This window comes from Magallana gigas, chromosome 7, assembly GCF_963853765.1.
Source record: "Magallana gigas chromosome 7, xbMagGiga1.1, whole genome shotgun sequence".
Lineage (NCBI taxonomy): Eukaryota > Metazoa > Mollusca > Bivalvia > Ostreida > Ostreidae > Magallana > Magallana gigas.
The window spans coordinates 47,258,199-47,273,291 of record NC_088859.1 but is presented as its reverse complement, the minus strand read 5'-3'; the positions used below and the strand labels follow the sequence as shown (position 1 = coordinate 47,273,291).

Genomic DNA, 15,093 nt, shown 5'->3' with positions numbered 1-15,093 from the left:
AAGTGTAAACTTGATCTGTAGTTTGACATTTTGAAGCTGTTCAGCAAATTTCATATTATTCCTCAAACGCATAAAGAAAAAAGTGTGGAAAACTGAAATGGGACAGACAGACAGACGGACGGACAGACGGACTGACGGACGCAGAGGAAAGCTATAGTCCCCTCCGGTGAAAACCGGTAGGGGACTAATAAAGATAGTATTTCATTACTGTAATTTTATCTCAAGACACGACATGTTGCATGGTCATGCCTAATTACACCGATGTGTTTAGAAGTCTTACCTGTACTGTTGTGATGTTTGGTTTTGTTGTCTCCTCATTAACACTCAGACTGTAGTTGGACTGTGTAAAGACGGGAGCGTTGTCATTAATGTCCTCAATTGTAATATTAAACCTCACCCATGTCTCCTGTACATCATAGAAATCGCACTTTTTACACTGTATATGTGTAATAGATTACATTAATAGATTAGTCATATGAATATATTCTTATAAATAGTGTAAACAATCGATTTTATACCTTAATTATATTCTGCTCCAAATTAATCTTTTAAGACTTACAGTTTGTATGCCTATGAGTGAAGTTAAGGTGAAATACCATGCCTCATTATTTATATGACAATTTATTTTGTCTATTACCTATATGTGATGAGTACTGTATGGTGCAAACTTTTGTAAGGGCGGAAATATTCCTTTTAAAATTGACTTGATACACATATTGCCCATATCAAAATATTAGGGGAAAATTAATTTTCTTGCAACATTTGACAAAACGCAGAGCAGTTGTTATTATCAAACAATATACTATTGTATAAGGTATATATTTGTTGGGTAAGAAATAATGTACCTTATTCGATGAATTTAATTGTTATTTTGTACAGTTATGTGATGGGCAATGTATAAATTTTCACCCAAATTCCTGGGTCCTACGTCTAATATGCTCCACGTATCCATGCATGATGAGTGGTCTTCATTAGACGGTTTACTGTCCAAAATGTTGTTTAAGTTCTTATTTTCAATATACACTCGGTTATTAAAGCAGTATGAGCTGTATTTTTTAGAAATTTATTTTACTGCAAAAATCTGTAAGTACAATAAGTCTGCATGTAACTTAAACTTTTATAATAAATAAGATTTGAAAACATCATTTGTTTTTGTCAACGGAAAGATTTCTCTTATAAGGAATATAGTGCAAAACAATTTTTGAACAGGACGACAATAATTCAATTTTGCTCCAACTAAGGCTTCTTGACGGCTTTTTCCACATAATATGGCTTACAGAAATATAAACACCATGATAAGTTTTGTAATTTAAGTAAAAAATAACATTTTTGTAAAAAAAAAACAAATTCAACATGAAAATTGCAGCTCATATTGCTTCAAAATTACAGATTTTTTGAAAACATTAATTTTTAGCTAATACATTGAGTTTTTTTTTAAATTTTATCACAGTACAATGGTACGCATCTATAGATTTTCAATGACAATCAGCCATTCTTTTTTAGGGAGACCAAACTATTTATTTAAAAATAATTGAATTAAAGTGTGTGTTTGAGTACGCGCATCATTTAAGTGTCCAGTCCCTTTATTTGATGATTCTGGTTCATGTCAACAAGAAGCTTTTAAAATTATTTTTAATGTATATCAAAAATACACACATAAACAATTTCACACAAAAAAAACAAATGCCATCTAACAAGTGGTTTATTAGCATACTGGTTTAGATATGGTAAGATTATATTTTATTTGTTTACAAAAAGTAAAATTACATATATGAAGTTTTAGCTGAACATTGTCCCTAATAGACGTCCGTTATATTTCTCTTCCATCGTTGGTATCCCTACAATTCTTATAAAAGAGCATACCTAAAAGCAATCTGAATTATTGTATTTCGCTCTAGGGGGCTCATCTTATGATGTACATTTTACCTCGCTGTGTTACTCAGTCACGATGACATTGTAAAACTTAAAAAAGTTTCCAAACCAGGAGAAAAATGACATCAAATACACATGTTATTGCATTATCTATCAAGAGACCAACAGACCTCAACGGTCATCTGAATACCATAACCCATACACAGACTTGTCGAGGAATCTCATATATGCATTTCGTTAAGTTTCATTCTGGAGTAAAAAAAATATCATAATAACGATCACTTATCCCCCTGATACCTTTCAAAAGGGACTATGAAACCTTTTTTGGCAAAGAACTTTAAGATAATCATAGAGTACATTACCTGATATTAAAAAGGTGCAAGACTCTGATAGGAAATATTTTTCCCATATTTGTTAGCTTTCAAGATAGGTTTATAAAACAAGATGCCTAATAAACATTTTTTTTTTAAACAACCTTTCACCTTCTATCCCCAGGGGCCAGAAAGAAAATTGTGCAATGAAAAAATTATATAAAGACCATTGGTATCCTTTCAAATATCCCAGCTTTTCAATTACCAACCAAAAAAATAATACATCACCATCTGGTATTTATAACAAAATTACTTTACATATACCGCTTATTAGTTTTATTGGCAACCCAATTAGTGCTTTACTATTAACAAGTTTATTTTATTAAGAAAAATCAAAAAAACTGATGTAGCTGTTTTGTTTTGAATAATTTACATACTTGTATAACTGTATTAATTATACAACTTCTTAGTTACAATATTTTTAATGCCTAATTACTAAATACGAACAAGCAAGGGAAGATAAAATATGTATATTTTTTCTTAATACGCTCAATTTCATTCAGCATCTGCAGAAGTAAAGAAAACGATGTTTTAACATAAATGCATGACACTATATGACCATTTTGGCCCTTTCCTTGAGTCAGAACCCCTACCTTGGCTTGACAGGTAACTCATAATTTTGGTAGAGGGCTTCCTAGTCTATAAAATTTGCAATTTAGTTTCTAACAGACCAATAGCAATAGGTCACTTGAGTGATTTAGGTGATTTTAAAACACAAAATATGCACATAAAACATTGAATTACAACATTAAAGACCACGAAAGGAATAGTTCACGTCGACCACTAATTTCAAGTGTGCAATCGGGGAAGCAAAGTCAAATGCATTACATGTACATGTGTGACGGTGCCTAATTATTAGATGCGTTGAGCTTTATTTTAAAATAAATTAGCCAAAAAAGTTATCTAAACATATCTGACAGAATGCGAGTTAACTGGTAACTCTTTTTATGGTTATTTGTTAACCATTGTGTTGTGAGGATAACTTTCGGGTATGAGTTAACTTGATATCTTTATAAACAGTATTTACTATTATTTCTTATGTACATGTCTTGTTCATATTTGCTATATCTGTATTGTCTGATTCATGCATTGGCTATTTGACATCTGATATGTGTTTTATGTTAAGTGTTTCGTCTAGATTAGCAATTCTCAGGTAGGAATATGAGTTTGATTGCACTGTATACTTACATGTTTTGTATCACTGGCAATCACAGTCAGATCGTAGTGTTCTTTCTGCTCTCTGTCCAATGGTTTAATTAGTTGAATTAACCAAATTCTAAAATATACATATGAAAGTGAACTGTTTTGTTAGTCTTATAAGAAGAAAATTAAAACAATTACACGTGAGAAACGCTGGCTTTCAAATCTTGTTTATTATAAGTGATAGCTATACTACGTCCCTAGATATCCTCGCATCAGATTTTGTTTGAATATATGCCGTTCATAAATAAATAAACTAAATAAACTTAAATCAGTAGCATGGAATTCCAAGATTTTTCCTTTGAAACGCCCCTTCCTCCATTAGCATGTCAGGTATCAATATAGGAATTTTGCACTCCAGAATCAAAACGAAATGATCATGTTGAAAAATTTTGCAAGGTTAGTTGAATGACTTCTGCATGATAAAAATGTAAAATTTTCAATCAAATTGTGGCTGGCAAAACTCAAACAACCCTTGACTAAAATCAACGACGGGCCCTTGGCCCTCTGGCTGATATTGATGTATCGACCTGATACAGGGTGTAATACTGAAAAAGGTATGTATTATTCTTATATACATGCAAAAATATCAGTTGTTTTGAAAAATGAAATTCTATGTCTTTGAGGTTAGATTTTCAGATGTGTTGTACAAAAATGTTTTTTTTAAATGGTTTTCAATGAAATCCTTATAGTTTTAACAAAAGGCTTATGGGCCACATGAGGAACAAAAGGTATGACAAAATCAGCTAAGAAGAGTCATAGTAAAACTATATGGACAACGTTTTTTATGATCATATCACACTGAAGATTGCAGTTCTCAAAAGATGTTTAACATATTTTTATTTATGGGATATAAACCTAAATCAAACTCTGAACGCCTTGTGAGGCCAAGAATTGTCCAGGGGCCAAAGTCTAAACAATTTCAAAGAATTAGCAATATGTCAAAATGCTTGTATATAAGTAAAACCATATACATGTATTATAACATTTCATTACATACATAACACTAATATATATATATTTATTTATATATACCCGTTTTCCTTCTTTTGCAAGCTAAACATGTCGTTTTTGGTGATTTTACATGTCACATCAGGATCAGGATCTTCATCTTTTACCTACATTATATAGTAAAGTACTGGTTATAACAGTGTAATACTGTATAACTACATTGTGATAGTTGCCATATATAGTGATATACTAGTAATTAATTCATGTCTCATTTTCATGTATTAAATAAGGTACTTATAATAACAGTATATACTGTATAAATATAGAGATGGATCAGAAGCGTAGCTCTAATGGCAATCTCAGTATCTCTTGTATAATCAGTAGGTGTCATTAAAAAGACCGTATAATAGACGACCTTCTCGTAGCTCATATCATCGCTTAAAATATCAGTATTTTCTATCAACAAAGAGAAAAGGCTTACGAAATAAATATGGTAACATTATCTCAAGTATGGATTATCAAAAAAATTCTCTTTGTTAATCGATGTAAAGGTTCAGTATTCAATATATAGGAATTGAAAGTAACCACAACAAATTTTTATAGGTCACAGAAAGTTTGGACTTCGTTATTCTGCGTTTGTAATTGAACTATTAACGTTTATCTAAAAAAAATGTTTTAACTTTATCCAGGCAAAAAGAAATGTTAAAACTGTTTCAATGTTATTACTATATGAACCTTCCTTTTGTCTTTACAACTTACTGTAAGAAAGTATTGTACATACCCGAAAACTGGCCACATTACTTCCAATTTTATAGTCCTCTTGTAAGGAAAATAGAACTGTTTGGTTGGATTTGTTGTCTCCATACTGAAGAATTGTGGGTGGACACAAATTTGTCCTGACATCAACAGATACTTGAACAGTTGATTTCCTGTTAGCAGAAGATAATAAATAGATAAAATCTATATTGAACGTTAGGAAAAAGACTTAACATTGCATTTTCTCCCGAACTTTGAGTAATATGGAAAGATTTAAAACAGTAAAAACAATGTGGAAAATAATATATGAAACAAAGACCGTGTATCCTGTATATAATATGATAAGCTTTATACCAAAATATCAAACAGGAGCATTGAAAGTTTGTTTTTTGTTATACCAAAAATATCAAACCACAGGAGCATTGAAATTTTGTGCAAAAAAACAAAGTACAAAGATCCTAAACAAATGCTCAGAAAATGTACCGAGTCTCACCCTAACATTGTTGACACGAATAAGGATAATATTTACTACACAGTATTACGTCAGATAATTACTAATTATTAACAAATCAAATTATGGTATTCATTTCCAAAAAAAAGTTTGTTTCCTTAAGATGTATGGAAAAATAGCTTGATTTCTTCGATGTGATGCGATACTTATTGACATCTGTTATTGATAGGTTTAAGAAGGTACTGTTTACTCCCTCATTTTGAGTATTTCAAAGAAATTGATGAGATATATAGAGAATATCTATATTGTGTAATTTTATATTTGCTTTATCAAACAAGTAGAAATGGTGTATATATTCGCGAGGCTTGCCGAGCTAATATATTCATTTCAACGAGTTGGATAAAGCAAATATAAAATCGCACAATTATAGATGTTCTTTTTATCTGATACAATTTTAAGTTATATTATTAAGCTTTTGAGACAGCCCCTTATATGACCCGAATTAAATTTAAACGATGATGCAACGTTGTGTTATGTGGTTATTGTGACCTTGCGCAATACAGTTTGGTACGTCATTTCGGAGATAAATCTAACTGTTTTAATGTAACGTTTCACTGAAATAAACCTTGAAAAATATTTTTAGCTCTAAATAATTTTTCTTAGACCTTAATAACCTGATTAAATAGAAAAACTGATCAGAAGACTTGAATAATCAAGTTTGTTGACAACGTTACACAAAGGTGTGAATGCTCGTTAGTTTGAGTTGACTCGATCTAGAACGAGGAACAGTTGTTGATGTTTTAAAAAACAAACACTAGCCTATTGATAATAATGAACAAGGATGCTTACTGATGGCGGTATAAAAGTCTTGAGAAACATTATTTCGGTAAGTTCTTGTAAATGAACACAATCAAAGCGTTCTTTTTTCATCGCATCTTCTACGAAAGCCGAGAAGGATCATTCGAGATTCGAGATTCGAAATACGAGATTCGAGATTCGAAATTCGAGATTCAATATCTAAATTAACCAATCAAATCAAGGATCTGAAAATATGTATCCTAGCGACATCAAAATGTTCTAAATAAAATCATACATACATGCTCTTATATACAAATAAATGCTATGTTCACTTCTCCCTACCTAACTAAATAATTATTTGTATTTACTTTTACACAGAATATCTAAGTAGACTAGTAATAATGCAGTGTGCTTCGCGGATCTAAGTGATTTTGTTTGCCCTGGTGCATTTCCACCTGATGCGTTTGAACCCTAAGGTATTTCACCACCAGTAATTGTTTAAAACCCGGGTTTATTCACCCCTTTTGTGTAAAAATGCGGTTATGGTAAAGAACTTCATAAGCGTAGCTAATTTTTTCTGTAGGGAGTCCTAGGCCAATTTTAAAAAATTTTACTATGTAAATTTAATAAGCTCCAATTTTCCCGAGGAGGGGGTCCAGATCCCCTGACCCCCTCCTTTCTAGATCCCCGCATGAAGATTAGTACATGTATCTAAATAATCTAAATATAAATAATCTGTCCTGTTTCACTAATAAATATAAGCATTACTTATCGTTTTTATGTATGCATACAGTGATACACTAGTACTATGATTATAAACAAATCATTGAGATATTATCACATCATACGGAATTATTAATAAATACAATTTTTGTTTCCTTTTCCTCTGTAAACAACTTATTATGAGTCTTACTTTTGGAATTGTTTTCAATATAGAAGGATACCTACTCTCTACAATTAAAGGTAGGGATGATAGGGTGCCAATTTGTTCACATTGCCGATTTCTTGTGCAGAGAACAGTAAAACCCTTTATTTGATTGTGCATGAATATTTCAAAATTAATTGTTGTACATATATTTTGTTATAATTCATTCATTGATATATCAACAAGAAAGAATAAAAGCATATGTTTCACAGCCAAGTTAAGTTTCTCTGTAGTTTCCCACCCCCCCCCCCCCCCCTCGCACCAAAATTGACAATAATTACATATAAGTCATACAAATGTTTACTTTTTTTGTAAGTAACTCTCTAAAGATGTAAATAAGCACTGCAAACTAAGATGTGTGTATTTAATATAATACTATATTACACTTAGCCAGATAAAATGTAATCAGGATGAAGCTACAAGGGGTGAGTGGTGCAAATTTACCAATTTGTCGCCATACACACAGAACACCAAATAAAGAAACTGTGAGTGGTGTGTGGAATGCATAAAAGATGGCGGCAAATTATCTCAAATAATCAGTGCAGAAACCCACAAATAGGCTGTTATTTGTTACATATCCTGCAAAAACATTGATCAAAAATGGTATCGTCCCATAACATAGCCGATTAAGTTAATGTGTACATATGGTCAACGTACATGTAATTCTAATATACAAGAAGGCGGACGTATCAGGCGGGGATCCAGAAAATTAAATTTCAAAAATGATCGGTTGAATTACATTAAATGCTTTGAAAATTGTTTTAAACTATCGCACGGGTCAAAATGCGTGATAGAAGCTATGTACAGTGTAATTGGAAACTTTCATTTTATATCAATATGTAGTATTACCTATTATAACAAATGAGAGTATAGCACAACTGCCACAAGCAATACATGTCCTTTACCGGCACCACCTCCCTCCCCATAAAAAAATGAAACAATTGTCGTTTTATTTGCTAAAATGTGTGTGGTTCAAGATTTTTCTAAAGGACATACCCGATTAGAATTGAAAAAAAGAGTCGTACGTTTAAAACTAATTTTGTCAAAACTTTTAGATTCATTTGGTTATATTTTGGTCCATTTGGGTAAATATATGCACCAGCGCAGCTCTAATTTATATATAATCAGGCCATAAATTCAAAATATTTTCAAAAATTAATAGCTTTAAATCCAGTGGATGAAAGAAAAGGAAAGCAAGTCGAACTCGATGAGTGCTAATACCTGTGTTGAATGAATGGTACAGTAGGATATGCGCAAAAAAGTCCCGTCTACTCTTTCCTACCCTTTAATCATTGGAATATTAAATCCGATTATAAGAGTCAAATTAAAAATCAAGTACGGATAGGTACCTGTTTATCAAAAGTAAAACTACTCATAATTTATCTACAGTGCATCGTTATGGAGCTACACAGAAAGTTTTATATTAATTTGCCGAGCCAAATAAAAAAAACCTGGAAAATGAAGAGAAAACAAAGTGGGGACAGAATAACTGACAAATTAATTAGGACTATATAGCCCCCCCCCCCCCTCTTGAAATGTGTATACTGAAAACAGATTATTGTCGTATAACATGCGCACACAATTTAAAGAAAATTTCATGTTTTTTTTATCATTTTCGCTAGCTAATGTAAGACATCACAAACACCCCAAGCCCCCTCACGGAAAAGGAAATGCTAGATGATGAAAGAGAGAGAGAGAGAGAGAGAGAGAGAGAGAGAGAGAGAGAGAGAGAGAGAGAGAGAGAGTTGATGTAAATCACAGGTGCGCTAACACCGTTAAAATTAAAGCTTGCTAGTTGGTCTGCCCTACCCTAGCTACCTCCTCTCTTTTCTCGTTTTAGAGGCTTAATTATTGTCTATATATGCTTGTAACAAATCAAATCAATTTCAACAATTTCAAATTCTAAATCAAACTGAATTTGACACTACAAAACTCTCTGTCTGTCTGTCTATCTGTCTGTCTGTCTGTCTGTCTGTCTGTCTGTCTGTCTCTCTCTCTCTCTCTCTCTCTCTCTCTCTCTCTCTCTCTCTCTCATATCGACAATGGCATTGCCATACCCTACAATACACTATTTTTATCTGGATTTTTGTCTTTGAGGTTGTAAATCATTATATCTTCTATGGTTTAAAACTTTATCATAACCTATATTTTGACATGTCGATTATATTTTTGAGTTTCGTTTCATAGCTAAAATATTTAGATTAACCAGATCTTTCTTCGCGAGCCGATTTTTACACAGTTGGGGCGAATTCACTTCGGGTTAAAATTGTTCGGGGGGAAATACATACAGGGCAAACAAAACCACTTAGATTCGCAAAGCCAACAGTGTTATTTCTAATTTAATTGTTTATACTGTGTGGGGTTAATTCATCAATGTTAATTTAACCATTTTATAACCACTATATAAGAGCTATTAAGACATTTATTTGTAGGAAAGAGCATGTACGAATGATCTTTATTTAGAACAGTTTGATGTTGCTAGGATACAGGTTTCAGATCCATGATTTGATTGGTTAATTTAGATATTGAATCTCGAATTTCGAATCTCGAATCTCGTATTTCGAATCTCGTATTTCGAATCTCGAATCTCGAATGATCCTTCTCGGCTTTCGTACATCTTCAGAATGAACTCCTCGATAGTAAACGTGATTTGCAGCTTTTTAAACTACACAGTGGCGTCGGAAGTAAATTTAAAGTGGTGGGGAACTAAAATCATCATAAATTTTGACAAAGAGTCTTTGGTTATGGTTACGGTTTCGTATAACTTTGCACAAATAGGGGAGGGGGTTGGTTAAGCATTCCCCCACCCCGGTTCCGACGCCTATGCTTCACAGTTATGTGTTTTCCTTCATAATTGTAATTCAGATCTTTGACAAATTCTTATAAAAATATTTTATCAATTTTTTGTACTAGATACAGTTATGTTGAAGCACTAAGAAATCTTCGAAAATAGGTAACTGAAGCGATGAAGTGAGGGACTGTGTCAAAAATAGTTCGGACCGGAAGTATTTGATAAAGCATAACCCGTTTGATAAAGTAAGGTTTATCACTAGGGTAATAAATACCACATGTATGAGATAAATAAATATTAACAATTATTCTAATTCTTGATTCATTCAAATTAAAGTTTAATAAGCTACCATTGCAGAAAAATTAATCTACAAACTACATTGGTAGGTTAATTAGCAACACTGCAAACCCTTAACATCCTTGGAATCAAAGAATGAGTTTCCCTGTTAAAAACATTTATTCCTTCAAATTTGAAAAAAAAAATTGTCAAAAAACCTCCAAAAACAAACTGATTTGACATACTATAAAAAAAATGGCCCAAGATATGTTTGTATAGAATTGCAATATAAATTTTAACTACTGTATACACGGAAATATTCGTCCCGTTTTATTTTCGCCTCATCGCCCTCGTTGTCAGAGGGTGAATTTAAGACTGGGCGAATTAAATGTTGCAAATAACATCTCTGTTAACACTGCATCAGTGCGAATTCAAGACGGGGCAAAAAAAACTTGCAATTGTAAAAGGGCAAAAACTACAGGGGAGAAAATAACCCTGTATACAGTATATTTTTTTCTCTCTTTTTTTAATTATCATTAATATTAAATCTTCTTACAGTAATAAAAAGATTACAAAATTTGCAACCATTCTTATTTACCAATTTGTCGGAATGTCAAAGGAATCAAAAGTACATTAGTTGAAGAGATCAGTATAAACAAACTGAACAAATTCCGCTGGATTAAAACAGTTGAGTAAGAAGTTGGTTCAAAATAATCTCGTCAACCTTTTCATGGATGAGGCAGAAGGATTATCCGATGCTGCGACATAGATATCTACATATCTAGGAAGATGGACACATCTCGTCCACTCCGCCGATTTTTTACTAATTTCTCCACTTGAAGAATTAATCTGAAACAATTTTGTATAGTTCCCTCGGCCTTGAATTATGTCGTAGGTAACTTTTCCATTTGTTCTTTTATCACTATCAGCATCATCAGCATGAACCTAAAATTTACAGAGGTGAATATTGCATTAACAATGAGCTTCGTATCCATTTTTAGCTGAACACTACTGATTGATAGGCACCACCACGGGTATATATATAAACCTTTCGATTTCGTTTCACCCGACTTGTGGACGACAAGTAGTATATTTGAATTATTTCTTGTTTTATGTATATGCTCTGTTTGTAAATAAAGCTGTATATTTGATTTTTCCTTCCTCCTGGCTTTTATAAAGTACGAAATATTTGATAATATTTTCGCGACTGAGTTACACTGTTATGTAAGATGTAATTCCAAACAGATGAGACCTCTAGAGAGGAATACTTTAAATTGTTCAGAGGTCTTCGGCATATATAGGGTGTGTAGGGATAGCGGCGATATAAAAGAATAAATAATTTGTAGGCACGCCACGCGTCTTAGCACGATGAGGTCATTGTTTGCGTTGCTTTGACTCTATTTTTTTAGTCATTCTTGCATTCTGAAACATTACCTTTCCAATGACTTTTGAATTGTCAGTAACGTGGAATAAGTATGACGTGGTCTTGAATTCAGGGTTGTTGTCATTGACATCTGTCAACTGTATTGCTATTATTGTTGAATTCGAGTTCTTTTTTTCTTTAGTGTTAATTTCAACTGCATATACCTATGAAACAAAGAATACATGTACGATCTTTCTTGATTATTCTTTCCTTTTCAAACAAGAGAAAAAATCATAAAACCATCTGAAGTGCTTTTATTTATAACTTTACCTTTAAAAAGCATGTTCCTGACTGAGATTATTAGTCAAAGAAGAGCATATACCAGTAAAATAGTTTCTGAAATAATCATGGCTCTAAACATAATTTACGATGCCAGAATGCGATGCTGTCGTAGGCACCATTTCAGCAATTTACCCGATTGAGGCGATAAAATTAAAAAAAAATCAACTCTTAATTCATTCTTACAGATAATTTTTTCTTAAAAAAAACACAATATAAAAGATATTTGAAAAAAGATGGATGAAAAAAACTGTGCAAACCAGTGCGCGCTCGAACTATTACACTTTGCCTCGTAATTAAATGGATATTAATTTTCCCAATTGGTCTCAAACTAAATTGATAATTGAATATTTCTATTTGTGATTCCTATTTAAAGATATGTTTAATTTAAAGCTGACATGAATTCATAAAAGCATTTGTTCGCCATATTTGTTTCGATCGCTCATCTAGATCTACTGCCACTGGGGTATATTTACCGGTTGAGAAAGTTACAGTCGGTTTCTTTTCGATCAAGGCATTCAGGTTGTGCGGACTTCTAAATGAAAGAACTACACATTGTAGTAAAATGTTTGTAATAAAGAATAAAGGAAACAACAATAAAAAAAAAACTCAAAATAGATTTATTTGTAAAGAGAATCTCAAAGGTTCCCGTATACTTTGGCACATATAGTGCTGTTTTACCGGTACTTTGCATGCACATCGAACACGTGTGTCGTTCATACAGAGTGCATAGCGGCTGAATCGTTTTGAGAACCCCGGCGGCACTACATCAAACACTGTATCTAATTGATAATAAATCCAAGAAAGTAACAACTTATCATCGTTTCCATCTGTTTATATGAAAACGTTCCGTTTCTTAAATCCATGCGATATTGCTCGATCTGCCACAATGTGTGGTTTGCGCACGTGCGATGTTATAACATACACGGGAAAACGGTCTACAATTATCGTGGAATTTTTTAAGTATATGTGCCTGGATTTCAGTCTGTCTTGTTTGCGTTTCGGAACGTCTTTTCATCCAAGGTAACGTGTTCGGGTATATGAAATACCTAAATGTGATGAAGCATGAATAACGCTCTCGGCCTTATATAGGAGGTGTTTAGCGATGAGCAGGACACTAGAAATCGCTAACTAATATGGCGGTAGTCGGAGATAAAAGGGAAATAATGCGTTTTAATGAATTCATGTCGGCCTTAACCTATATAAAAGAGGTCAGCTACAAGAATGTTTTAATGTGTTAATGCAACATATTTAGCTAGAAGATCTTACATGAATAAGTGTAATACTAAGAAGAAAAAATTTAAAAAACGTCTTCCTATTATAAAATTCTTAGCATTCTCTTCCTATGAAACATATATCATCATACAATTTGAAAATACATGTACTTCATAATGCAATCATATATATGTTACAAATACGTGTCTTACAAGGCATGGTCATGAAGTTTCAAATTTTACTTTTTCATTTTTAGTGCTTATACATAATATGTAGTACTTGATAAGGGTATTAGAGTATTTCTAATGATCAATCAATTAACCGTCAATTGTCAAGTTATAAGCGGCATACAGTGTTCACACTTTATGTTTTGTTAACATATGTTTTATATACTACTAAAAATTTTGTTTTCCATATATTTTTCTATCTGCATGCTTAGTATTACATGTATTTAGCAGTGCAGAAGTTTTTTGTGTTGCCACGTCTTAGTTTGTTTTATCTGAACGTATTTTAAATTTGGCAACCTAGATTTATCCATAAAAATGGCACAAATTTACACTAAGATGATAATCGGTAAAGTACAATTTGTACAATTTAATGAAAAACATGGGACCATGTCCCTTTTAAAGTTTCAGTAGGAATAAATTTCTGAAAAAACATTAAATATGTATGTATATGTATCTATGTAGGTGAACCATATTGACATTTTGCACTCCCTACCTGACATTGAATTGATCGAGTTCTCTCCCTATCCAAAATGGCACTGTTCTTTACTCGAATATTTCCTAACATGTCGATATTAAAGGCATCCATCACAATATTGTTCGATGTACAATTCTTCAGCACAAACTTAAATTCAGCATTGACTCCCTATAAAAAAATTCATGTTTTCATGTTTGTCCTTTAAAATCTCTGAAAAATAAACAAACTTCATAATCCTTGATATCTCGAAATGATATTAAAAAGTATTTAACTGATATCATTTACCTAATTTTGAAATTGAGTTTAACTATTTACTAGCTAATTCTACTTTGCGTGGTTACCAATGATTGTGGTCACGTAATCATCTCATTATATGCACTTAATTAAACACTGCTAATAAGGGTAACATGGTAAAATGATGACTCGAAACAAGACTTTAATGGCTGAGGCCATTAATAACACTCTGTAAAATAAGGCAAAGTGATGCCAATGTCATAGGGAAGGTCAAGGTCTTTGTTTTGGAAACTCAGACGAGAGGCGTGCGCACCTACTGATTTCGTTCAATACAATCCAATTATAAAATAAGATGTACGGTATATCGAGAAATGCATTTCAATGTCATTTCTAATATGTCAAAACCAAGGTATTACATAAGGGTTGCGCTGTCGTATAATATTTTGACACTGTGAAAATTTAAAACATGTTTAAAGTATAACATAATATTTGAAACCCCCTACTAAATATTGAGCCTCAAAGGATTAAACAAGTGTTCAAAATAATATGGATATATTATGGTGATATATACCATTTACCTTTAATTTTCAATTCCTATTATAGAAGGGGCTCAAATATAATGTCATGAAATGTTTAATTTCTATTATATTTAATTTCTGTTGAAGATGAGGTTCAAATATTATGGCCATAATATAAAAACATTAAGGATGAAATTCATAACTTTATGGCTGTCAAACATTGACAACGTTTATTTTCCATTCCTTTTGAAGAGGAGATTTCAAATATTATGACAGCAAACCAAAAAATACCTTTCCAAATTCTATTTGGGAAAAGCGTCTCTCATAGATA

The 15,093-nt window shown here is 32.2% G+C and overlaps 1 protein-coding gene across 1 annotated transcript in view; it reads right to left on the bottom strand.

Moving 5' to 3' along the window:
• The window catches only part of LOC136269944 (cadherin EGF LAG seven-pass G-type receptor 1-like), a 34,470-nt gene that overhangs the window by 5,931 nt on the left and 13,446 nt on the right, over positions 1 to 15,093 (bottom strand). Inside the window, exons 8-14 of the mRNA XM_066065865.1 lie at positions 14,029 to 14,178; positions 11,826 to 11,978; positions 11,116 to 11,336; positions 5,176 to 5,323; positions 4,479 to 4,561; positions 3,432 to 3,519; positions 281 to 406 (exon numbers count right to left, since the gene is read on the bottom strand). Of these exons, the coding sequence (XP_065921937.1) occupies positions 281 to 406; positions 3,432 to 3,519; positions 4,479 to 4,561; positions 5,176 to 5,323; positions 11,116 to 11,336; positions 11,826 to 11,978; positions 14,029 to 14,178 (969 nt within the window). The remainder of the gene's footprint in view (positions 1 to 280; positions 407 to 3,431; positions 3,520 to 4,478; positions 4,562 to 5,175; positions 5,324 to 11,115; positions 11,337 to 11,825; positions 11,979 to 14,028; positions 14,179 to 15,093) is intronic.